Source organism: Pezoporus flaviventris, unplaced genomic scaffold (genome assembly GCF_033815535.1).
Source record: "Pezoporus flaviventris isolate CSIRO_AGI_PZ_B2104156 unplaced genomic scaffold, CSIRO_AGI_Pfla_v1 ptg000013l, whole genome shotgun sequence".
Taxonomy (NCBI): Eukaryota; Metazoa; Chordata; class Aves; order Psittaciformes; family Psittacidae; genus Pezoporus; species Pezoporus flaviventris.
This window is the reverse complement of record NW_026892561.1, coordinates 34,812,666-34,839,683: the sequence shown is the minus strand read 5'-3', so window position 1 is coordinate 34,839,683 and position 27,018 is coordinate 34,812,666. Positions and strand designations below refer to the sequence as shown.

At 39.5% G+C, this 27,018-nt stretch overlaps 2 protein-coding genes across 3 annotated transcripts in view; both read right to left on the bottom strand.

Moving 5' to 3' along the window:
- Positions 1-3,026: 3,026 nt before the first annotated feature.
- DHX36 (DEAH-box helicase 36) lies at positions 3,027-23,010 on the bottom strand. Of its 2 annotated transcripts, XM_061452710.1 has the most exons (25): positions 22,768-23,010; positions 22,409-22,530; positions 21,384-21,585; positions 20,659-20,697; positions 19,238-19,408; positions 18,405-18,484; positions 17,052-17,126; positions 16,747-16,913; positions 16,115-16,196; positions 15,458-15,598; positions 14,137-14,239; positions 12,483-12,570; positions 11,540-11,595; positions 11,373-11,437; positions 10,737-10,880; positions 10,211-10,328; positions 9,439-9,537; positions 8,257-8,430; positions 7,867-7,953; positions 7,261-7,344; positions 7,066-7,165; positions 6,889-6,979; positions 5,597-5,717; positions 4,821-4,973; positions 3,027-3,818 (listed from the first exon to the last, which is right to left on the bottom strand). In XM_061452710.1, exons 1-25 carry the CDS (start codon positions 22,951-22,953, stop codon positions 3,633-3,635), a joined length of 2,934 nt encoding a protein of 977 aa, XP_061308694.1. In that variant the 5' UTR covers positions 22,954-23,010; the 3' UTR covers positions 3,027-3,632. The 2 variants fall into 2 exon arrangements, with proteins under 2 accessions (XP_061308694.1, XP_061308695.1); XM_061452711.1 differs by lacking the exon at positions 7,867-7,953.
- A 2,812-nt stretch (positions 23,011-25,822) lies between these two features.
- The window catches only part of GPR149 (G protein-coupled receptor 149), a 110,976-nt gene continuing 109,780 nt past the window's right edge, over positions 25,823-27,018 (bottom strand). Inside the window, exon 5 of the mRNA XM_061452705.1 lies at positions 25,823-26,126. Coding sequence (XP_061308689.1) covers positions 26,124-26,126 — 3 coding nt within the window. The 3' untranslated portion in view covers positions 25,823-26,123. The remainder of the gene's footprint in view (positions 26,127-27,018) is intronic.

Below are 27,018 nucleotides of genomic sequence, written 5' to 3'. Positions count from 1 at the left end.
CGTCCAACCTGGTCTTGAACACTGCCAGGGATGGAGCATTCACAACCTCCCTGGGCAACCTATTCCAGTGCCTCACCACCCTTACAGGAAAGAATTTCCTCCTTATATCCAATCTAAACTTCCCCTGTTTAAGTTTTAACCTATTACCCCTTGTCCTGTCACTACAGTCTCTAATGAAGAGTCCCTCCCCAGCATCCCTTTAGCCCCCCTTCAGATACTGGAAGACTGCTATGAGGTCTCCCCACAGCCTTCTCTTCTCCAGCCTGAACAGCCCCAACTTCCGCAGCCTATCTTCATACGGGAGGTGCTCCATTCCCCCGATCGTCCTCGTGGCCCTTCTCTGGACTTGTTCCAACAGTTCCATGTCCTTTTTATGTTGAGGACACCAGAACTGCACACAGTACTCCAGGTGAGGTCTCACAAGAGCAGAGTAGAGGGGCAGGATCACCTCCTTCGACCTGCTGGTCACGCTCCTTTTGATGCAGCCCAGGATACGGTTGGCTTTCTGGGCTGCAAGCGCACACTGAAGCCGGCTCATGTTCATTTTCTCATCAACCAACACCCCCAAGTCTTTCTCCACAGGGCTGCTCTGAATCTCTTCTCTGCCCAACCTGTAGCTGTGCCTGGGATTGCTCCCACCCAGGTGTAGGACCTTGCACTTGGCATGGTTAAACTTCATGAGGCTGGCATCAGCCCACCCCACAAGCGTGTCAAGGTCCCTCTGGATGGCATTCCTTCCCTCCAGCATATCAACCGAACCACACAGCTTGGTGTCATGGGCAAACTTGCTGAGGGCATGCTCAATCCCACTGTCCATGTCAGTGACAAAGATGTTGAACAAGACCGGTCCCAACACCGATCCCTGAGGGACACCACTCGTTACTGGTCTCCAGTCAGACATTGAGCCATTGACAACAACTCTTTGTGTGCGGCCATCCAGCCAGTTCTTTATCCACCGAGTGGTCCATCTGTCTCCCATAGCTATATTCCCTTTAACCCTGACCCACAAACTCTGTTGACTGCTCACCTGTCCCCAGACAGAGTTCCATACTCTCCAGCCTATCCCTAACATAAATAGCAACTCCCCCTCCCCCCTGCCAGGCCTGTCTTTCCTAAAGAGCCTGTAACCTTCCATTCCAACACTCCAGTCATAGGAGCCATCCCACCATGTTTCTGTGATGCCTATTGTATCATACCCCCGTAGATGTGCACACATCTCTAATTCCTCTTGGTTGTTCTCCATGCTCCGGGCGTTTGTATAGAGGCATCTGAGCGAAGCTCCAACTGAAGCCGGCTCATTGGCTGGAGTATCTCCAAACTGCTCCAAGCATGTATTATAGGTTCTGGCAACTGACTGGGTGTGTTGGGATGGAATGATGCCCCCTTCCCCCAACACATCTCGTTTAAAGCCTCCTTGACCAGTCTGGCAAGCCTCCTACCAAAACTGCTCTTTCCCTTCTTTATCAGACCAGCTCCACCAGCCCCCACTAGACCTGGCCTACAAGCTTGGGTCCCGTGTTCAAGACACCCAAACCCCTGACTATGACACCACCCTTTTAACCAGTTATTAACCTGGCTAATCCTCCTCGATTTTTTTAGGTCCTCCCCTGTATCCTGGAGAATTGACGAAAAGACTATCTGAGCTCCAGAGCCCCTTACCACCTCCCCCAGGGCTCTGTCGTCCTTCACGTTCCCCAGACTACTACTATCTATATCCCTAGCACCCACATGTATCACCAGGAGTGGCTAATAGTCCATGGGACTTACTAGAGCAGGCAGCCTCTCTGCCACATCCCTGATCCGTGCCCCCGGTAGGCAACACACCTCCCTTGAGACGGGATCTGGCCGGCAGACGAGTACTTCTGTCCCTTTCAGTGTAGAGTCCCCTACTACTACAACCTGCCGCTTTTTCCTAGCGGCATGAGTAGAGATCTTCTTTAGCAGTGCATCAGCCGGCTGTTTCTGGCTCAAGTGTGTTTCCTCATTAGCCCCCATGGAGGACAGGAAAGCAGTTCTGCGTGGGGACAACAGATATAGGAGGAAGCCCCTTGCTTTTGGTTGCCCTTTTCCTCCTTTTCTTGTTGTTGTTTTTTTTTTTTTGTCACTAATTCCCAGCTTCCCAAGTTAACGGCCTCCTTCTTTCCTTCATGATGCTTAAAGCACATCCACCACCCCCAGGCCAAGGCAGGATATTCCTCCTCCTCCCTGCCCGTTTGAAATGGCAGCCTCAGCACCCCGGGGGTAAAAGTATAAAGTGACTGGGGAAAGGGAGGTTTTTTGCAGCTGTGCTGTAGAAATGTAGAAATTCCTCCACTCCTTGTTAACCCAATGAAAAGCACAATCTAGTCACTAAGACTCATTTCCGTATGCAAAGTTTCACCTGACCAGTTCTGTGTTCTTCAGGGTATGGGTCACAAGTACTCCCAAGCCTCGTGGTCAAGAGCATTTTTGCTAAGCACAAGAAACAAACCCAAAACCTAAAAAGGGAGAGGGTTACACTTCCAGGCAAACAAAATGAGACACAAGAGCTTTGTTCCTGAAGGATAAACCTAGAAATGACTGTAGCTACGGCTGCAAAGCACAGGTAACAGGGCTGCCAAGTAAACTGCCAGCCTAGTTAAAAACCCGTTTTAGCTCCCTCCAGCAGCAGGGGAATAGAACCTAACCCCAGATCCAGCCCCAGCCTGTAAAGGAAACATCAGGTCTGCCACCTGCACAAGTTTGATCAGAACAGTGTTTCTCAAGTTGCTCTATGCAAAATCCTACACAAGCCATGCTATTCAAGTGTTCTTACATAGCTGGAAGCATTCAAAACATTAAGAACTAAGAACAGAAATAACACTTTGAAAAAAAGACTCTACCATAGTACTATATAACCCATATATTGACTGGTAAAAAAAAAAAAAAAAAAGAAAAGAAAAATTAGAATGCAATGAAACCTTAAAGTGTATTCCATTACTTTTATCCAACCATGTTTTCTGCAACTTGAAAGTTTAGTCAGCAGCAATGACAGATGGGCACAGAAAGCAAAGAAAGATTAATTTAATGCGATGAAAGGCAGAAGAGGAGAGTATATTGGAAGACTGTTTCCTCCCACAGCACAAACTTAACAAGTGTTTTCAAGTTCAGTTTAATTAAGCTATAATTGCCTTCTGTAGAAGTGTTGGTGAGAAGACTGCTGCACAGCTGGAATAACACAGTGAGTTAATTACCACCCTCAATTAAAAAGAAGAGTCTTTTGAGATGTTTTTCCCGGTAGCAAGAACAGTTTAAGAATTATTTAGCAGTGCTTTAGCAGGGTTTTTACAAATCTGTTACCTGATGTCTTAATAAAAAAAAAAAAAAACAAACAAAACGCTACAGCAGGACAAGAACCATACATCAACTACCATTGCTAGCATTGCATTTCTCTTATTTAAAAAGCTACACGGAACACAGAATACCATGCATATACAGATATGACCAACTATTTTGAAATACCTGCTCTTCAGCACGAGGGAATTGCCAGCTTACCCTAGAAAAGTTTTTCCTTCATCTAAATAAAGGTTATAAAAAATAAAAAAAACCAAACACAAAACAACAAAAAACCCAAAAAGGTGAGTGTTGTCTTTATCAATACAGATGAAAGTGTGTCAACTATAGTGTTCACTCTGGAACCGTGGAGCATAGTTTTTGGCACTTTCATTCTCCTGTGTTGTGATCAAGTCTATTATCGCTGTCAGTACTGCTGTATCCCTGGATTTGATATCATTCCAATCCACAGGATGTGGGTTTTCTATTTTTTCTTGCAGAAGATCATCAAGCTCTTGTCTTAAATTCTGGAATTAAAGTATTTGTTGGAATGAAGGAAAAAAAAGGAAAAGAAAGAAGAGACCATTAGAGCTACACACAACAAACAACATCACTACACTAAGTTCAAAGCCCTAGGGCCTTTGTTCTTCTAATATTTACACATGCTGCTCTCCCAGCAATTCATTTGAATATTGCTAGTTTCAGATCAAAAGCTGCTTCTCAAAAACGAGCAGTATTTCCTTATATGACAGATGACCACTTCTGGATGTGACAGCCTTTAACAGTCTATACATACATCCACTGGCCAACTATTTCAGGATTAAAAATATCTGGGTTAAAAAAAAAAACAACAAACCTCAGATACAACTTCTAGATCTAGTATTAAACAGAGCTATACTCAGCCCCTCCTTCCTGGAAGATTAACTGCTAGCTTAAGAGCCCATCCTCATGCCTCCATATCTGTGGGGACATTTCATGCACTGATCAAGTCATCCTACAGCTTCTGCTAAGGAGAAGTATACAGATTAAGCTCTTCAAATGTCTCAACCAAGACAAGTTTATAAATCTTATCATTCTATCCTATGACTCTCCTCTGAAGCTTCTACAGTTTTTCAGCATCCCCATGAATTCTTCAAGCAGAAGCTGCACCAGCTGAACATCACCACCATGTTCCGACACCTCAGCAGGCACACAGCTATTATACTGGAAACAAACAAAACCAGAGTGCTCACCTGCTCCACAGGCCAAACATAAGGGAACACATTACTGTTTACTTTTTCCCAGTTTGCCATGTGATACAGACTGTTCAGAATACTGTTTCTACTACTGCATTTATCTACACACTTTCACTAGATCTCTTTTGTTTACTTTGTGTACTTGAACTGCTTACTGGGAAAACATGATGTTTTCATTATCACCTCCCTACAGCAGTAACTCACTAGCTACTCAGGAATATCAAGCACAGAATTCTCTAAGAAGAATCAGTGTTACACCAAGTCTTCATCTACATTACTATTAAACATAGTCACCTTAACTAAGTGTGCTATTCTTTCTGGAGACTGGAAAACAATCCATTCATCCACAGCAATGGTATCCTGATCTTTATCCTTCTGAATGGATATGTCTCCTCCAAAGAACAAGAGACAGTATGGAGAGACCTCTGTACAGTCATACAAGTAAATCTGCAAGGAGACAAAATTGTTCAATCACCCTTCAAAACATCTTAAATGACGTCAGAAACCCTTAACAAAACTAACAGAATTCCATAAGATTGTTTTTCAGTCATTCACAAATTTGCAAAACATTTATGAAGTGACTCAGTGGGGAAAAAAGGCACATGAAATCACACTGAACAGTAGCAGAACAGTGCCGAATACAGTCCTTCACACCAAGTGGTAAAATCAAACCAAATATTACATAAACATTAAAAAATAAAAAAAAAAATCAGCATATTCACAAGTGTTACACTAGATTGAAATGGGGGAACACCCCCCCCCCAACAAAATCTAACAAAACTCCAAAACCAAAATTACACCTGTTATTGCCAGAACCTTAAAAAAAACCCAACCAAACCCAAACCCTCCAAAACCCAAACTAAAAGAACACAAACACGAAGCCACAGAAGTTAGTTACTTGTGGAACGATACTAGCAGTATCACAAAGTATGTAACCTGATGGCATATAAAAGGAATGACTCAAGAAAAGAGAGCTTCAAAACAAAGGCACTGTTCACATCTCCTTTGAAACCTTATCCAATCGTATTAAAGAGTTGTGAAAATAAACTACACAAATATAAGCCACATACACTGCTAGTTCTCATCTTCAAATGGTACACAAGCCAGTTATAATGGAACTCTGTTTCTTCCACATTAACTGATTTAGGATGAATGTTAACTGTGCCATCTGTCTTGGTGCAAACTTTCACCCTTAAAAAAAAAAGAAAAGTTTTTATTTTAGGATTGAAGTAAGATCATGGAAGTTCAGCACAATCGGGTCTCAAGAAAATCTCTAATTCTCTACTAGCACACTAAATTCTGAAAATACAGGGACATTCAAAGAAACTTTAACCCTTTTCATAGAAGATTACCACTGAATCTACAGTACAAATTTTCAGACATCTATCTCTATATTTCAAGAAGCTTGAATTTTTTGTCAAATCTACCCCCCTAAAAATCAAGTGCCATTGCTGTTCAAACGAAAGGCAGTGTTACTGAATTAGGGTGAGAGAGGCAAAACGGTTACTGTAACAAATCTCTTGCTTAGCGCATCAAAAAACAGCCTTCCTGGGCAGCAGGCACACAAGCAGCTCCACCATGCGGCAAAGACAGAGCAACACAGCAGCTGCAGCAGGTGTCCGAACTTCCTGCATCCTTCAGGCGACTCCAGCATGATTAAAGAGTTATCAACTGACTAGCAGCGCCAGGTATAAACAGGTGTAAATTATGCTATATTGAGTGTAATTTTGACTACCTGTCTCTTACTCCTTTCACAGAAATAAACACTTGGGTTTTCTTAGTTGGCTTTTTTTTTTTAATTATAGGCATAATGATTCCTCTTAGCTTGTTGTTTTGACATTACACACCCAGGAAGCTGATCAAAATCTTCAACCCTTAAATCTATGCTCACTCTTTAATCATGTTCACAAAGGACAGTACCAACATTCAGACAAGAGTACCACTACTGTGAGTAACAGTTAATAAGAATAAATAGTCTGATAATATAAGAAGCGACAAAACACCAGACCAGAATTTCTGGGCTCAATCTTCCCAAACAGTAAGAAAGGACTGTGTTTCAACCACTGCTTGTTGATGGTCCAGCTCCTTCAGCAGCAGTGTTACTGATACACTGTAACACTAACCATGGCACAATAAGGTCACACAAATCATTTCAGGCTAGCAGGTACCCAAATGTTAAACAAAGTAAAGATCAACAATCCCAAGCCCTCATCTACCCTTCCCAAAGGAAATAACCCACAACCATGACTTGAGCTATAAAAGGATATTCATTCCTGCAATCAAGGCCTTTGCTTCACCTTGCCCAACTACCCAATATGTAGAAAATGCCTTGAACACAACCAATATTAAGCCAAACCCTTACATTTTTCTCTTTTTGCTGAAGCTTGGCCGGATCTTTGCAACTTTTGGATATAAACCAGCACAGATGACCGCTTTGAGCAACTTCTCATTATCTGTAGAAGACAGCAAAGTAAACCAAACAGTTCTGCACACTGAGATTTCAGCTATCAGAAATCTTCCAATTCCTTCCACTATTTACCTGAGTTGGTATTAGATTTGGGATCCTTGGGGTCTCTGCTATTCACAAATCCAGCTGCAAGGAGATGCTCAGCAAACTGCCCTTTCATGTTATGCAGCATCTAGGAAACAAAAGTAGTCCCAAAATGATGCTGTGCCAAAAGGCCTCCCATTTTTCCCACAGACACAATCATCCTCTAAACTGTTAGGATTTTACCTGAAGTGTATTTGAAGACAGGAAATATTCCCAGCAATAGTCTTTCTCAGTTCTGAAGCCACGACGCCGAGTTTCTTCCCAGCCCTAAAAATTAAAACCATAGCTCAAAGGCGTTTGTGACTGAACACATAAAAAAAACCCAAAACAACTAAGGACAATGAAAACATGGAGGTCAACAACCAATACAGATACATTTTTCTCTACAAGAGAGGAAGTAAATCCTTTGAACCCTTTATGCATCTGCAGAACACAGCAGAAATACACAACTTCACAACATTCTGAATCAAAAACTTCCCTTTTCAATGTGAGGAGTGAAATTGAGCTAAGTTTGACAGAATTTCAGATTCAGGTTTTTATAGAAACCGAAAGAACAAGAATACAGCAAGGTAATTATAACATTGTTTTCTTTGTCACTTTCACAGACATCACAAGAAATTTGGTGACTGAGCCTGAAGATAAGATTCCTTCACACTATACAACAGAGTATATACTGAATATATATATACAGAATACAACAGAACACATACTGATCAGTTTCTTCCTTAGAATAAACCATATCACTCAAATTATAATTCTAGAAGGAAAACAACATTAAAACATGCCTACCATGAAAGCATTCACCACAGTTAGATGATCGCTTTTAGTGTTCTTTGACAGTTCCTTTCTTCTTGCATCTGCTACTTTCTCTTTGCCCTAAGAATAATTAGAACCTATAAGGTATTCATGACACAACAGTTCCGTTTTCCTAATTATTATATATACAGCAATACTTTGTATGCAACATGAAATGTAATGAAATCTAATGAAAAGTAAAGCTCCTTCCAATATTCTGTAGACAAGACCTCATAGTACATGAAGGCAAACTTTCACTAATAAAAATGTAATTAAAATGAAAATAAGATTAAAGTGATTTTAAATTATAGCATCTCAGTAGGTCCCAACATCCTTCTGAGATTCTTAAATTCTGACGTGTAATTCTCGTCCTAGAAACTTTACCAGAGGGATGACAAAAGGGTCTTTGAAGCTGAGGCTGGCTGCAATTGTAAGAACTGGATCCAAGCAGCAGAATAAAGCTCCAAAGAGGATCATTTTTCCAATATGTGGTTCAACTGGTAATCGTGCTAAATGGACTCCTAGTGGAGTCAGTTCCTCTTGTCTGTCCAAAGCATTCTGTCAGAAGGAGGAGAAAGAAAAAAAAAACAACAAACAAAAACAGGCCGGGGGGGGGGGGGAAGAGTAAACACAGTATTAGAAATGGAGAGGATTTCCTTGAAATAGCCACTAGTCTACCTAGAGAACAACAAAAACCTAATAGCTGAAGAACGTAGCTGGCTGTCAATGAGGTATGGTAGGAAAGTGATCAAGCAAGTTATGAAGAAATTAAAATGCTTAACTAGAGCCAAGAAAATAGCAACCAGCTTTGTGCTGGTTGTGGGGTTTACTAGGCTCAGTGTCTTTCTGGACAAAAGTATGAAGAATTACTAACATTTGAGTGTCTTCCTATTCTCCTGATCCAGCTTCCTTTTAGAATTGTCTTTACCCTTACCTTCTGTTTGCATTTACTTTACCCTTCACTACTGCATAGCATTGTCACAGAACACCAAACGTATGGCTGAATTTTAATTTTACCTACACATCCATAGAATCACACCATCAGTGCGAGATAGTGCTCTTCACCTGAATCAGAAGTTTCAATTTATTGCTAAAACCAATTTGTACAAATAATACCAGTGGTACAAACACGTCATTAATCTCTCCTTCCCCAGCATCCAAAGGGGCAATGACATACAAGATCTGTCTCCTATAAGCTTTTACTGGCCCACAGAAAAAGTATCTCAAACTCTTCACTGATCTGACTGGGATAGGAAGGCTTGGTGGATGCAGCCATGAACAGGGTGATACAGAAGTTATGAGTTTAGTAACTATCTGTAGGGAACTTCAATCAAGGTGCATGTATGTTATGAATAATTTAGAAAGGAACTACTCTATGCAGCCATAAACATCATTTATGATGCAAAATTATTTCCTCTCTTCAGTGAAGATATATAAAAGTCTACACAATACAGTATGGGGTTGCAATGTCCAGACCTGTAGAATCCGAACTGTCTGATAACAAACAATGCAGTAACATGGTTATAAACAAGTACCGCCTTGCACGTAAATTAAGTAATACTTTACCAGCTCCATTAGATGATTTATGGCCAGCATTACAGCATCACGAGATGGTGGATCCATTAGTTTGCTCAGAAAATAAGCAATTCCACCAAGCTTTAGAATCTGAAGGAAAAAAAAAACAAACAAATAACAAAATAACAAACACTCAACCAAAAACCTACAGCAATTGAAGAAAGATGGCTACCTACACTTAGTAAGCAATGACCACACTGATTTCAGGTGTGAATAACTCAAAAGGTTCAGTTTGAATTTCACCAATTAAGAACTAAGGAATAAAATAAAATTAATGATGACATTTGAAGCATAAGGATCTATTTTTCATTCAGTATGCACAGACATGGTATTCCATAGGCACGCATAAGGAATTCCATGCGAACTGCCTAAAAAGGGAAACTCATGTCAGTCCTAAAACTACTTTTTAGTAAATTTCTCTTAAGATATCATCACATTCCTTGACACACTGGCATTCCCACTGAAGCTCCTCTGACTGAATGATATTCGGGTGGAGAGGAAAGGAAGCACAGCCCAAGATTTTGTTAACAGACTTCAGCTTTTATTTATACTAGACAGCCCTATTTTTCCCGGGCTTGATGCCTCCAGACACAAGTATGCCTTCTGCAGAAGTTGCTACAATTACCAGCTTAATGTCTGTTACTACTGCAGTAACAGAATTTCAACTTGAATACAACCCCAGGCTCACAGTTGCATTATCTCTCAACCTATTATTCTAATGGAAAAGTAGATAATTAATAGGTTTGAAGATTCATATGTTTACCTTGATTTGTAAACAGAGTTCTTCCAAAGGTGTCCTCAAGATCTCTGGTAACTGATAATCATCTAGAAGGCTAGCCCGGAGTCCATTGTACAGATGATAACAGTGGCCTGGCTGAACTCTGCAATTATTTAAATAAATAACTGTATGAGGTTTTTTTCTATGCCACTATGACATTATGTTTATAAACAGCTTTCCAAAACAACTCAAGGAAATGAAACAGAGGTGTATTCAACTGTAAAAAACATTTCAGCCTTCTGAAACACAGACCCATCAACAGGAAACAGGCATGCAGAACACAGTAAAAAAAAAATCAGGACTTCTCCAAGAATGAAGCACAGCACAGCACAAGTGAAATCAGTTCCCTAGACAAGAAACCATTCTTTCCCTAAGTACAAGAGGGAGTTGTGCTAGAATCTGCAGCTGAACACGGGAATAACAAAGTCACATCTTCAGCCTGCATGTGCTCCAAGACTAAAGAAATTCAGCCCCACAAAACTTAAGTTCTAACTACCCACATTATTCTTACCTTCCTGCTCGACCTTTCCTCTGCTTGGCATTAGCTTTACTAACCCACTCTGCTGCCATTGTGCTAATGTTGTTCTGTGTGTCAAAGTGAGTTTCCTTTATTTTTCCACCATCTATAACAAACACGACGTCATCTATTGTAATGCTGTTTAAGGAAAGAGAGAGAAAAAAAAGCAGCTCTTCATCTTTGCAAGCTTGATGTAGGATTTAAAAGGGGGTTTTAGCCTCTCCTTATCCCCTCCCAAACTGTGAGCCAACAATTACAAAAATTTGTTTGGAATTTCATTCAGAATTAGGTTTCTAAGCAGCAGTTCAATAAGTACATTTATTCTCCTAGGTCTAGCAAAAGTCATCATGTGGGGTTATGAAGCCTATAGGGAGAACAGGCAGGTCACATTTATCATGTGCAACAAAGACAAGTCATTATAGTAAAATCTATGTTTTAATTGTTTAAGACAATTAAAGGAAATCTCCCGTTTAGTCTATAAACATTTCTAAACGTAATGGGTTATAAATGAATGGTACAAAACAAAAAACATATGTTTTGAAGCATTAACAGGTTAATACTTTAAATTATGACTTTCATTTATTTTGTTAAGTATAGAGCCGGTTTGGGTCTGTATAGCTAGCTATTTACCTAGTCTCTGCAATGTTGGTAGCAATCACGATTTTCCTTACTCCTGGCGGGGTCTTCTTAAAAACCTGTAATTATCCATGGCCCATTTATATGTTTGCCAAAACCAAACATATGCTTAAGTAATGTTTTTTGTAGTTGTGAAGTAGAACAATAAAAGAAAGGCATACCTGAGTCTGGTTAACAGTAGGCATCAATGAATGTAAAGGTATGATAATAAACCTATCTGAAAATTAAAAATCAGTAGAAGATACAGTATAAGCACAGAAACTGTAATTTTACGGGAAAATCAAACTATGCAGAATAGAGAAAATAAGCTGTAAGTATTCTGTTTCTTATTCAGAATTGATAGGTATATGTATATAATGGCAAATTATAAAGTAAAAAGATGTAAAGGATTTTTTTATTATGCTATGATGACAAGTTTAAGAAAGCATATGAAGTTATGTACAGTAATTTATATTTCATTTTTAAAGACTCAAACCATTTTAAAATTGCTGAAGTTTAATAAATAAACTGTCACTGCTTCATCTTTCAACAGATTCAATTCCTTATCTGTGGAATGTATACAACATGAACTGCACAACAATTACCTGAACAGTCAAGAGCATAATTAGACAAGTCAGATGGAATTATGAGTTACGCAGACAGGACAAATGAATGTGCATCAGATTTTTAGTGTCTTATAATAAAAGCTTCTAGGGATAAACAGAATTTAAAAGAACTATCGGCAAAACAGTAAACAGAAGCTGCTGAAGAATCAAGAAAAGAGGAAATGAACACAGAATGAAGAGAGAGTTTAGTTTGGAAGTTACTGCAGCTACAAGAAAGGACAACAGAAAAAGATGCAGGTCTGAGATTCTTTCTCAGACTGTTCACACCTACACTGAGGAAAATGAGCTACCATTAGCAGATGAAAGATACCATATAAACACAAAAAAGCTGAACACACTACAATCATTTTAACAGGAGAATGGAGGGAAAAAAAAAAAAACCACCCAAAAACCCAAAACCCCACACCAAACCCAGTGCAATACCAGCAATCACATAAAAAACTTACGAGTTTGCCACTAACACCAATGCTAGAATTTCAATGTAAAATTTTGGGTTTACCTGATTTAAACATGACTTGTGACATCAAGAGATCATGCAACGTGCTAATGTTGTCCCAGCCTGGAAGAAACACAAGAATTGCACCATCCTATACATAAAAGGGAAGGGAAAAGAGGTCAGAATAAACTGCAAAGAACAAGCTACTTGCACACTAATACAGAAATACTGGATATGTAATACTTGAAACTTTGCTGACTGGAATTTGGAGCAAAGTTTGTAAGTTTGTTTCCTCTAAGAGTTACATATTTATATGAACATAATAAAATATTTGATTTTAAACATGTTTCCCCTGAAGTGTCTTTAAACACAGCCAAGTCAACACTAGAAGACTTTTAGCTGCAAATAAAACAGATATACAGGTTTTACAATTTTCAATACAGGAAGAACAAAACACAAAACAGCAACTCCTCCTTATTACTCACACCTTAATTGAGCTATCATCTGCAATACTAAATTGTTTGATACTTTTAACAATAAAAATTCTCATTAAGGAATCAGACATGGTGTCAGCCCTCCCACAGATGTTTTTCCAACTCAGAAACAAACATTTTAACTTCAGGTTATAAGAAGCTACATTACACCTATGGTAACAGATGCTATTCTTATGCTTGCTACTTCTTCTTCTAGGAACTTTCTCACATTAATAATCTGATAATATTATTACTAAATAACAAGGTAAGGCACATTTAGAGATAACTATTAATGCAGCTGTACTAACTACTAATCTTGACAAGCTGGAAGCTGGAAGATTCTGCTAGCTAGTTTGGTAAATGTGATTAGACTTTAGCTAGGTTGTACAAAAATTCATTCTTTGCAGCATCCAAGCTGTATTTAGACACAGCTTCCAGCAGAAGAACTATTAAAGCCAACCGCACAGTGTAGATACGGGGCAGTGAACAGCTTCCTAAGTATCGCTCTTGCCCCCTCACGCCAATGCTGCGGAATTAAGAACAGGGATACAGTTGTACACTAAAGAGGTCTTCAAACAGTTTTCTACACCTGTTTCACATAATCTAACTTTTACTACAAAGAATACTACCTTTAACAAACACAGACAAGGTCACAGAAAGAACTAGAAGTTAAAATTTAATTTTTAATTATACTATTTTCCATCAAATAACTAAAGTGTGTAATTAATTTGAAGGCTTCTTTAAAAACTTAGTCAAAAGAAAAAAGTTCACCAATCTGAATCAAAATGGCACTCAAACCTTCAGATATCTCTCCCACTTTATCTACTAAACAACCTCTCATAGATATTGTCATTGAAAGAATTCGGGGTCTTTTATTCCCCTTGCTCAGAAGACACCATAAATGAGTAAATCAAATGTAGTTCTCAGTTTTCCAAGTTTCTTCTGTATATAGTTCTCATTAATACCCACAACCCCCACTCAAGGAAATGCTTAGACATGTGTTCCCCTTTAAACACAGATTCTATTCCATCGTTTCAATAAACACTGCAACTAACCACATTCTTAACTCAGGGCTTAAATAGTAATTAGATACTTACAGCTGTTAGATTACTTCTCAGAAGAGCAAAACAAGAAATTATTCTATCTGCATGAGAAGCCAAACTGTCAGCTCTGACATTCCCAACAGCCACTAACCACAATTCAGTCACATCATTAGAATGGGAAGACAGGAGACAGAAGTGTACCTCTTCTTCCAAAACAATGTGCCTGATAAGTGCTGCTATAAGGTCAAGGTCAACCTTGTCATCATCCATCATTTCCAAGGCATCTATAGTACTTGCTGAATACCTGCAGGCATGAAAAGCACACACAATGGTACCTTAGTAACACACACAGCCATGCACTCAAGTTTCTGTTATAAGGCTCTGCAACCACACATCTATGTAATCCACTACCAATCAATTTATTTCGTCTGCTCAATTACGGTACCTCCAATGTGCTCTCAAGATTTAGTTTAGTGCAATTATCATCAGTTTGGAATACCAGCATTAAGAATTACCATGTTATGGCCAAACAGCATCTGAAGCATTTACACAATCTCTCTCTCCCCACAGATTAACAATGTCCTAACTAATCTGAGTTTACCTGTTTATCTCTCTAACTCACAGTGAGTACAGGAAGCATCTAATCTGTTCAGCTCTGATTCATGAAAGTTAACAGTGTCAAAAGAATTGCCAACTGCTTCAAAAGACATAGTGGGAAAGGGAAGGAACACAAATGGACTGAGCAGAGTATGGGACAGGCCAGAGGAAGACACACCACTGAGGAGTTTTCCCTTAGAAAAGGGAGATAAAGCTGAGCCACCTGTATTCGTTATTGTTGCAAGCTAGATATACACACAGTTCCAAATGCAGAGGGTAAGACGGGAATAAAACAGTGAGATGTTGTTCCTGAGAAATCAGTCAGGCTATCCAATTAATCGACCTATCCAGATCACCAAAGTAGTCAAATGCTGTGTTTCAAGTAAACAGTCTCTACTAGGTGCTCAAGAGGCAAAATTATTTAGGTTGGTTTTAAATCACCCGAGAGGAGTACTTAAATATTCTGAGAAAAAGGGGTTTTAATTTTGGTTTTGGTATTTTTTGTGGGGAGTGGTTTATAAACCAGCATACTTTTTATTATGTTGATTACAGGACTAAAATATTATGAAAACTCTCAAAGACTGAAGAAGGGAATTATTCATTAGAAGAGAACTAAAGACCAAAGCTGAAGAAGCCTAATGTTATGGTGAAGACTGTAATGGGCAACACCAACACCAAGCAACTCCACAGCTGTAAGCCTTCTTACAATTTGCACAAGCAGAGGAAGCTAATTCTCTGTGATAACTCGAAAGCACTTCAGCGGTTGCCAGCCAACGATACTGGCAATTCCATCATTACTGTTTTCCACAGTTACAACTATCCCATCATTAATAAAAGCACAGTAATAGAATAGAGCGCTTATTTCTGTTTCTCAGTTTAGAAGTGTCTAAAAAGTTGATGCTAAAGAGTAACTCTCGAGAACAACCTGCCCCGCAGCTGCCTTAAGTAGCCTGGCCATCGTTCCCTGTAGATTTCCTCTTTTTCTTCTTTTTCTGGCCTGCTTACATGTCCTTGCATGAAGCCTTTCTTCCACCGTGGCCGACGGTCTGTGTTTTCTGGAGTATACCTTTACATTTAAATAACACATGTAAGTCAATTCTGAAACTACAGCACTTTAAAACCACCTTCAAACTATGGATAATATGTTGCACTTTGGCTATACCATGTAAATAAGACTACGCTTCTTTCCTGAAAGAAATCTTATCTATAAAACCAGGTACCAACTCCAGTAAGTGTGAGAATATGCAGAAAAAGTCTGAGCAAATGGAAAGACTAGCTTGATTTAGTAGCCCAAAAATTCACCACACTGAAACACAAGTTTTTTTTCCCCCCTCCTCAAGCCAAAAATTCACCACACTGAAAGGCAGACAAGTTGTTTTTCTTTCCCTTCCTCAAGCCAGCATTTCCAGATAGCTATATGCCATTTTCAATTATGCTAAAATTTAACTTTCCTTGAAAGGTTCTCTGTCAAAAAACGGCTAATTCTTGCACAGGTTATTTATACCAAGGTAAATTTTGAGAAGACATAAAAAGCAAAATAACCCAAAATACTACGTAATGGTGTTTCAGATAATACACTTACCTCAACTTCTCAATTACGTCTTCGAGAAGATATTCTGCCACAGGGAAGGTGAATCCAGGTATGTGAATCATTGGACAATTATCTGTTGAGGAAGGCATAACTCTGTTTTAAAATGGCAAAAAATACTGTACTAAGAGACAATCAATAATTTTTACTATTTTTGCAATATAGTTGCCAAGTCTACCGGGTTTTTTCATTTATTTTGAAATTCTCACAGAAGACACCAAATTCAATTCCAAATAGAGTGGCTAATACAAAAAGCACAGGGAGCTGAATAAAAAACATTGGTAGCAAGCAGTACATTGTTTGCCAGCATGTTCACCGTGCTTCAATCTGGTTGCCCGCTCAGACCAAGACTTCCAAAATACGGTAAATATTATAATATGAAAACTCTGAATACCCTTTTGGCTTAAACCACAACCCCTTTCCACCATACAAACACATACAGAAGTAGTGTATGCTCATGATGAGGTAACACTGAAGGGAATAAGCATCTCCGGCAGCTGGCAACTATCTAAAATTGAAGTCATTACCTCACTTGCTAAAAATCAATCCTAAAACCTGAGAACTGCATTATACTGTAGAAGCCTAAATTACTTACGAGGAACATTTATAGGAAGCACTTCACCTACCAAAATACTCCGAAAACTTCTCTGCATTTAGAGTAGCACTCATGAGTATTACTTTCAGATCCAAACGAATATTCAAAAGATCTTTAATAATGCTCATTAAAACATCTGACTGAAGGTTTCTTTCATGAATTTCATCGAGGACTACATGACTAATGCTGGACAAGTTCCTAAAAGAGAAGAGCAGAAAGTAAAGCATTTTGTTCTTTGCAAAATTAAAAATAAAACAACCGAGACTGTTAGAAAGAGCTCAGTAGTCAAGTCATTTCATAACTGTATTAAGTTTCTTATTAAACAGGAAAACTTACTTATCTGACTGGAGCCACTGTAGGACAATTCCTGTAGTACAGTACAATATTGAACCTTGTTTCCTTGGTAACCGACTGAAAGAGACACATTCAGAATTCCTCAATTCTCTTCTGTGTTTTACATAGTGCCTTACAAGCTTAAAATCAAAACGTAGATAGTCATTACAGACATTACTGAGTATGCCTCATTCTCTAACTTGCTCACCTAGAGTTCAGCTGGAGGAACAAAGGAATGAGCCCACAGTCACAGCACTTTTCCTGACAGGTTATGAACTACTTGTCATCTGACAGAACTCCTGACTTCCCAGACATTTTCATCACTTGCACATGGATCTGCTGACCCCAAATTCTCATAGCTAGCTTAGCTCAGCACAGATGATAAAATATGCAGCAGTATAACATTATTGATTAAATTATAAGAAGAAACACATAAATGAGCTTCTATAAATTCAAATAGGACAAGGGGGAATAGCTTTAAACTCACAGAGGAGAGATTCAGGTTAGATATACAGAAGCTCTTCACTGCACAGGTGTTGAGACATTGGAAGAGGCTACCCAGAGAAGCTGTGGCTGCCTCATCCCTAGCAGTGTTCAAGAGTAGGTTGGAAGGGGCTCTGAGCAACCGGGTCTGGTGTGAGGCAGCCCTGCCCATGGCAGGAAGCTGAAACTATATGAGCTTTAAGATCTTTTCAAACACAAACCATTCTATGATTCTACAACTGTATTAAATTAAAACACTGAAAGTACTAAGCTGTTATGTCTCACCAGCAGTTTTGTTGCAATTATAATTGAGATTCCATTATTTGCTGGCAACATTTATCTGGTTTTTGTTTTTTGTTTTTCATAGACTACTCCAAATGTAATAGCCTTTTCTCTATGCACTAGGTCTACAAACTCTTGTCAATCCACCTAATTTTATTACCTGATCCCAGTGGGATTACTCAACAGGTAACAATAGGTAGCAAATACTTAAGTTTTCCATAGAAATATGTCTTGTAGCATTCTCTCTTTTAGCATTTCTGTTTTTCCTTGAAATTCATGGATTAGGAACATCAGTTTTATCTCTATCTACAGCAGGACCTTTTAAAAGAGCTGAAAAAAGGGCTTGGACAAAGTATGATTTGGTGCTAGCTACAATGCTGCATAAAATACAACTGCACGCAAGCTTTGTGCTATATTTCTAAAACCTTATTCTCTACACCAGGTAGCCACAGGAATTCTTTTTGAAGAAAATATCAGAATGTCATCTTAATGTTATCTACATTAAGAACTACTTCTCAAATTTTCTCTTGCTTGAGTAATAGATAGCACTTTACATAAATGAACAAAAACTGCCAGAGGAGCCTCTCTTACCTCTGTAGACGAATTTGGTATCCTGTACTCTTGCCACTACCGCATGCTTCTGCCCTTTCAGCAGCCACCCTCTCAGCCACCTTAGAAAAATAAATAAAACCAAAACAGTGCATTAAAGAAATTTTGTAACCCCACAAGGCTGATTATGATTTAGCTACTCAGCAGCAAGGACTACTTAGAATCAAGATGGTACACAAACAACAAAGAAACACCCTAAAAATCACTTTCACCCCTCCACTGAAAACAGCCTTTCCCGTCAGCAATCCGAGAACAAGGGTGTGACCCAGGAGATATTAACCATAACCATATAGGCATTAGCAATACTCTCACACTTTCAGCAGGATGAGCTTGCCTTAAAGGAAGTATGGCTCTATAATCATTTGACATTTAACTATCAAGAATCACTGTGAACTTAAGACAAATTCTTTCTTTAATATACCACTAAACCATCTGGAAACATTACTGTTTACCTTCATTCACTTTTGCACTGCCCAAATCCATTAAAATCACAGATAAAAGCTTTGATTAAATTCAGGCACAAGAGTGACCTGCAGTGCCAGTACTCTCTTAACAACCAAAACTTATGAAATATCAAAGTAGTGTATATTAACAAAATTGTTATTTGCAATAGAATCTAAGACAACCGAAAATAAACACCTTCACTGTCCGCTATAGGCTGAATGCTTTAAACTTAGCATGAGTACATGTGAGGGTAGAGACATCGTTCATTCATTCAATGACTGCAAGGAAGGCTGTAGTATTTCCTCAGATTTAATGGGGGGAAGGAAAAGGAAATCACAAAAAGTATCTCTATTTGTCAAAGCAGCACTTACCGAGATGGCACTGATCCTCCTAGGCTGAGTACAAACAATCCTGCATGTAGACCCTTTCCCTCGCTCAATGTAATCATCCAGGATGAACTGTGTCACTTGGGTTGTCTTTCCACAACCAGTTTCACCACTGATCACAGTTACTCGATTATTGTTTATAAGGTTTACAAGTTCCTGTTTCCAAAGAGAAAACAAATGCTTTATTGTCTGAAACAGATTTTAGAAGCATTTTGACAATTCTCTGCTACTGTGCAGTAAACTTAGAAGAAAGTGCCATAGCACCTAAAAGAAAAGATACCTGTTTCTTGTAATACTAAAAAAAAAAAAAGTTTAAATACTAAAAAAAAATTAAGTTTAAAGCACATAGAAGTATATTCTGCACATTTGCGCTTCACGTGAGATTTAAACTGTATCGAACCTGAATATTAATTTAAAATACTCAAGATCCTGTGCAAAACCAACATAAAATAACTAAAATGAAAGCCTGAAATAAGTTTTTAAAATTTTCTCCCTCCTACCTGCCACGTGCTTGTCTTTGGTGACTGAAAACAAGCGTTCTCCCTCTTGGACTCCAAGACTTCACTAACTAAAGATTTTCAGCACAATATTTCAATATTTCTTATACCAACAGGAACAGATTTCTTACACTCCTGTCTCTACCCATAATCCAAAGGATTGTAAAGGGGAATATAACTATTTTAAGAAACAAACACTAACGGGAAGGACTACATGATGACAAACACATTAACTTTGGAAAGAAAGCTCACTAATTGTTCACTGAGTCTGCAAAAAAGAACATAACAAAATACCCAATTTCTATTTCGTATAGGCAACATCAAATGAAGAATAAACATCAATTAGTAATAACCCATACTATCATTTATGTTATACTTTGACTGGGAGACTAATGTCAGCAAAAGCCAGCAGTACAGCCACTAATTCTGTGAGTAAAAAAGGTTTAATCAGCATTTTGTTCAATTCTAACTTGGGCAAATATTAAACAAAAGGCCACAATTTTACCTACGTAAGAAAAAGAAAGCATGACAATTTACATAGTTGTCAATTACTCTACCCAAAATCCAAGCAACTAGGAACATTCTAGAAGTTTAACTGGCAGAGAAAGTCCACCTACACTTAAAAAAGTGTACATAAATGTAATCATTCAATACCATTTCCACAACTAATGCTGCCCCTGCTCATAAATCCTTATCTAGCCCCAGAGTAACTTCATACATATCTTGAAGCAGTGAACCAGAGCTACTTTCAGGGAAGAAGTCAAACTCAGAGTCAGAACGTAGGAGGCTTCATCACCTTTATAAAAGGCAACAGAAGTTTCCTGTTAGTCCCAGTTACACAACAGTTTTTTCCTTTTTTACAACAGAGGCAGAGAAACACGCATTCTTTCAACTTAAATACACATTTACCTGTCTCATCCCATACGAAGGGAGTTTCTCTCGGAATCTCTGAGAAAAAAGAAAACATTACGTATCTTTAAACACCTCTTCAAGACTGAAGTAATATAAGCAATTTCACCTATGATCTAGGCTAAACTGTAAAATAACAACAAATTGAACAACAAATTGTTCAATTAATACTTATATAAATATAGGCCCACTAGAAAACATGTTCAATTCTGAGAATGTTTCAGTTCGATTAATTTAGCAAAGTTACTCAAAACCAAGAGCTCAGTATATGAAGAGGTGCACAAATACAGTTGCAAGATCAGGGCCCTGGATCAACAGAAGGACCATCTGCTCACAGAAAGACTGTTTCATTTAACAGCTTTATATATGGCTATTAGACCAACATAAACTATGTTTTTGAGAGGCAATTCCTTCAGAGCCCATTTTGATGCTTTCAGTTTTAAACATAAATGCAGGGATGCAATCTGTTTAAAACAAACAGAAATCCCACCTAACTAAACAATCAACAGTCTTAAAATTTTAGCTTTTATGCAAGCAGAAGTCTGTTTTATAATAAATTACTGTGCTACTGACAGGTAGCATTTTGTAAATTCTGGTGCAAATGTAACATCACAACAACTTCCTAGTAAATAAACCACAGGAACTTATGTTTTCAGGCTAATCTAATAAAAAAAAAAAATTAAAAAGCCAATTAAGAGCTTTCTATTTAACACATGGAGAAGTACCTGCATTTCAATATATCTAGGATCAGATTTCTTCTTTCTTAAGTCTTCTTTAAGTTGCTCATCTAAATTAGTATCCTGCTCATTTTTTTCAAAGAGGTATTCCACATCCCGATCAAGAGATGTTTTTTCCAAGGCTGGTCTCTGTCTTACAGGAGCTTTTTCAGCCTCCGCTTTCACTTTAGGGGGTTGTTCTGGAGTAGGTCTGAAATAAGTGCAGAGAACAGAGGTTTCCAAGATTATCCAAGATATGCCAGGCCACTGTGAAGAGTGCACTGAGCACCCAAAGTAAACCTTAAGTCTGAATTTGAGACATTACACTCAGGAGTCACTTGACCACCAGCCGATGACAGTATAGTGTATACTATGAAAACAAAGTCTGAAAATCACCAGCCATCAAAAATTTGACATCTGGATCTAGAAGTGTAACATATTCTTTGCACCTAACAAAGCAACAAAACATTCCAGAAAACTACTGCTGAGTCCACTGCCAGAACCACTGCCCTGTAACCAGATCATTTGCAAAACGGAGACCCAAACTCCCCAGTTCACTGGACTCAGGAGTAAAACTCCTGCCTACCTATTTCATTGCTATTATTTAAAATCCTCTATGTGACAAGAGCAGATGCTATTTCAGAGAGTCTCAGAAAATACCTCAAGATGATTTACTTTCCAATAACTGAAAAATGAAGTCAAATGCCACTGCTGGAAGAGTCGTTCCAGAGGCCAGTGGAGCTTAAAATTTCCATATATCTACTACAGCAGGCCTGGAGATCAATTACAGGCTTTTACAATTTTAAAGAGAAATTAACACCCCAAAGTCAGCAACAACCGGGAAGGGTTGCTGTTTACAAGCAATGGTTACAACCAGCTGTTTCAGTATGGCAGTACCTGTGGAAAAGACTGAGTGCTCGTTAACCTAACTCACTAGCTACATGTAAATAACTTCTAACGTATCTTCCTGTCAGTCTGTGCGAAGCTTGTTCAAGTCAAAGTAAATAAAAGCATTAGTAACTGTTTCTCTTTACCCTTCTTCATCCCCAGACCACCAGGACATGGCTTCTTGCTCTTTTTCATTTTTAGTTTGGACAGTGTTCAAGAGCTGCACAATTCGCTCTTCTCTACGTTCATCCATACGCACGACGGCTCTCTGAAAGAAAAGCAGAACAACTCTCACCAACATGTACCTGACACATAAATAAACGCACTCACTTCTAACACGGAGGCCCGGCCCGGCCGCCGCCCTCTCCCCGTTAAGGGCTCCGTTGAGTCGGCTCCCTCCCGGCTGGGCTGCCGCAGCCCCCCTCCCGCGCTGTGTGAGCAGAACGAGGCGCCCCAGCACCGGGAGCACAAGAGGTACCTCTGCCCCAAGGGGGCCGCCCCTCACCTGCTGCCGGTCCGTCTCCTTGCTCTTCTGACCCTGCTTCCGCGCGTACCACAGCCCGATTTCACGGCCCTTGAGGTGGCTTGGGTGGCGGCCGCGGCCCCCGCCGCGGCCCCCGTGTCCCCCCGCGGCTGAGGAAGGCCCGCCATCGCCGCCGCGGCCCCAGTCCCGGCGCTGCTCGTAGCTCATGGCCGCCCAACAACCGGCTCCACCGTCACGCCCGCGGCTCGCTCTTACTGCCTCACTTCCGCTCACCACCCTGCCCCGCGCCTCCACGCCCCGCCCGCGTAGGCGAGGCCGGTAGGCCGCCGGTTCGAGTCCCCCAAGCTCTCTGGGTGAGGCAGAACTGCGACTAACTGAGGCAATGTACTCACCGCAGTGTGTCATCCCAGTGCATCTCGCATGACTCCGCTCGTTTCAGCTTAGAGACCCGAGTTCTGACTTCTCCTTTCTGAGGTGACAGACAGGATTTTAAGGAAACGTCAGTCCCCATCACTACCCTCTGTGTACCAGAGGGGGTCTTCTCATTCCTTCTTCTTTAAATAGGATATATGTGTTTAACATAGCCCCCAGCTGTGGGCCTGCTGGCTGTATGTGTATAATTTGTCCAAGTTCTCCAGAGCATTAAACCTTTTAAATGAGATAAAATTATTCACAGAATTATTCCTCTTTCAACAGTTAATTAACGTTCTTTTTGTTTCCTTGAATATCATTGTGCATCTGTAAATGCTTGTTTGGTCTCATTTCTTTACATATTATTTTGCCTTTGCTTCCTTGTTGGTTTGATTTATATTCACTTAAAAATCCTTCACATTCAGATCTCCAAAAGTGTTACATGCTGATTTTTAACTTGTTTCAGGTAAAGAGCTGCTTCTTTCAAAGGAAACCATTTCCCCATTCCTCCTTTTTTCTCTGCTTATACTTTACCTGCCCTTAGCCCAACAACCCCCAGCAGTTGGCTATGTAAAGAAATAAGAACTAGGTGCTTGAGTTGAAGATATGAATTTTCTTTTTTCCCTTTCCCCTCACAAAATGCTTTATGCATCCACGAAGCCACTTGTCTTGCTGCTAGGGTTATCCTCTTCCAAGCCTATGGAAATGCTTTTCACCATGGCGTTAACACATGCAAACCAAAATCCTAGCGCCTTGAAGATCATCTGAAAGGCAAATTAAGGAAGGAGTGTCAGAGAGAAATGAGAAATCCTGCAGCAAATATACTTCTTTACTTCTCCTCATCCTGCACCTGTGGCTTAATGTAGACTATGGAAGCACGCTCCATGACTCTTTCCACGTGTCATCCTACACCAACTAAGAGTACTTTCACAGCATTCTTCACAGGTCTCACAGTGACAACCAACTAGGGAGTAGAAAAGAGCCAAAGAAAATTTACACAAATTCTCAGAGATCCAAGAAATGTTAAAAGATTCCCTTCTGAAACATGTCACTGGCCTACTTACAAAGGCCTAACTAGGGAGAGTGGCCCAGTTCCTTGGGGAAGGGTGGAAGGGGCAGGATTCTAGATGGGAGAACACGTCTTGCTGCTCTGGTATGAACCTTCGTTTGGTGGCACAACATGATGCCCACAAAAACGAGCTTGCCTTCCACCTTTCATTAGCTTGTAGGTGAATATAAATTGCGGCACTTACCATCTCTAGTTCCGTTATTTCGGTATGCGAGGACAGCAGATGTGTCTGATACTAACCTGAAACCAGCAGAACCTGGAATAAATGGCCCCTGGTCACCACCCGTAACACATCCCACCAGCAGTGTGTGTGCCCAGCCTCTCAGACACTGCTTGACTTGGACATGCTATTGCATCTTGTGTTGGGTTCTGCATGACTGAGTAAGCTGTCAGCAAGCTGGTTTTGTCTGTTGTATCTCCTTAAAAACTATTGAAGAAAAATGCTCTAGGGTACCTGAAATCACTTGTGTGACTTCAACAGATTTATTCTGACTGATCCAGTATTCATGACAGTGTATCTGGACACCTCACTAGTGCACACATTTGGAATAAGTGGGGTTTTAGTGCAAGAGAAAATTTCCATATGGATGCATGTGGCTACTGCATTTCAGCCATGTTTCTCAACACTGCAAAACACACACACACATTCCAAAGAAGACACGACAAACAGGTATTTTTAGTGGATTTGTAGATTAAGATGTTGGAAACATAGTAAATGTATTAATGTATTCATGTAAAAATAATTTTCTAGTATGTATGAAAAGATGTATTTCCTGAAGTGATCTCAGTGGTTTGCATATTGCAGGCCTTTTCCACACCTTGTAAGCACTGTCCACATTCACATTCAGTAGCCCACTGCTGTGACATAAAGCCTGTACAATATGGGCTCTAGGCAGCAGCATGCTCTCAAAGAGGATGGAAGATAGTATTCTACCTTCAGTACTTTGAAGAGAGATTCCTTGAAGTTAAACTCCTAATGAGGAAACATTAAACATGTCAGGTAAACATTGAGAAGGGGAGACACAATAAAAGAGGATTCCACATTACAGCTCCCAGTGAGTAAATCTTGCTACTTGCAAACCAGTAGCACTGCAGTCAATAGGATTGTCTCTGTGAGTAAAGACTGCCTGTGCAAGGACTGGAGGCCTTTAGAATTGGTTTGCTCCATGAAACAGTGTGCAGGAGTACACAGATATGAGTATAGTAATTCTTGTAAGAGCTGTTGCTGGAGTCTAGAAAAGCAGTATTTATTCTACTCCAATACATCTAAATCTGCAAAATTCATTAAAAGAGAAGAATGTAAAACTCAAACACTCTTACTGAAAATCATTACGGTGATACACACTGGGAAGGGAAATCATGTTCCAGAATCTATATGGCAACCCTAAATCTGCAAAAGTAAAATAGCACATGATTTTTTTTTTTAATAAAATTACTGTATTTTGAAATGGTATGTCACTGTAAGATATATTTTCTAACAAGATTAGTACAAAAAAATTTACATTTCAGAATCTGGCTCTATCTTTTATTTCAAGAAGCACAATCCTTTGAGACATTTAAGGGCCTGGCCCTGCGTTTACACAGATTTATTTTCTTATAACTCTGCTAATATAATGCTATTCCTAGTGTACAGGAGTGCCACTGAAAGGAAACTTTGACCCACTGGATATACTGCTGACTAAAGATTATCTCAAAAATTATTTCCCAGTTTTTTGTTTTCTGTACTATTATTCAGCAACCCACATCCCAAGAGCAGGGGCAACCTGGGCACTGATTCAAGTCACATTTTCCAAGGGATTTTTTCACTCGGCTGCTGTGATGTTTGAACAGAGAGGAGGTCTCTTTCAAGTCATCTTCCAAAGGTCACTGACATACTTTGCCCTCAAATGTCAAGCTGTCACTGAAACACATTAATAGGTCAGACGGGGGAAAACAACAGAGGAGGAAAAAAAAAAATCCTTAGAAAGCTCCTGTAAGTGGTTTCAAAAATTAAGTCCTAATGATAAACAAAGACACCTCTGTGAACAAACAACCAGTACCAAATTTTCTCAAACACCAATTTTTCTGATGCTCTGTGCATGGAGCTGATACCTACTCAATAATTACAACTTGGTTTTTCAGACACTAAGTTGTTTAATGATGTGAGCCATTTAAAGAAAAAAATAAAGAGACATTGCACATTATCAAATTTACAGATTCATAAATAAAACCTATGTTTTATTACAGCTGCAAGACAACACTCTACAATTAGGTCAAGCTTTGGGTCACAGCTATATAGAATTTTAATGCTTTCAAATATTAACCTTTTGTAAGCATATCCATCAGAGATTAACACATCAGCACGTAATCTTGTTGACATAGTTGAAATCACTCCCAAGAAAAACACACACCTGACCAAACTGAAGTTGTGTTGGACTGCATCCTTCGCCACAACTTTGCTAGCTTTATCTGGATCAAGTGTGCCTGTTGCTATAAAGATACTTTCTGCATTCCCTCAACAGAACATGAAGGAAAGCAGAATCTTCAGAGCAAGCAGAATGTGTTTCTCTGCTCTATGTGTACGGATAGAGATTTATTCAATAGACTTACCACTGGTTGTTCCTTATATTCTAGTTAAATCCGAAACACAACATAGCGTCTTAGCGGAACTAAAAGCCTTGAGGCATTCATATGAGAGCCCTTGTTTTCACCTTCGAAAGGCAGCATGCAGAAAGCACAACTTGCAGAGTGATCCATCTCTATCACAGCAACCTGCAGACTTTGACCCTGGTTTTCTTTAGTGTCACACCAGC

Coding starts and splice junctions, on each gene's coding strand:
- DHX36 (XM_061452710.1), bottom strand. CDS start 22,953: ATGAGCTACGAGCAGCGCCGGGACTGGGGCCGCGGCGGCGATGGCGGG. Junction 17,127..18,404: donor TACCAAATTCGTCTACAGAG/GTAAGAGAGGCT, acceptor TGTCTCTTTCAG/TCGGTTACCAAGGAAACAAG. Junction 11,596..12,482: donor ACAAGTCATGTTTAAATCAG/GTAAACCCAAAA, acceptor TTTAATTTTCAG/ATAGGTTTATTATCATACCT.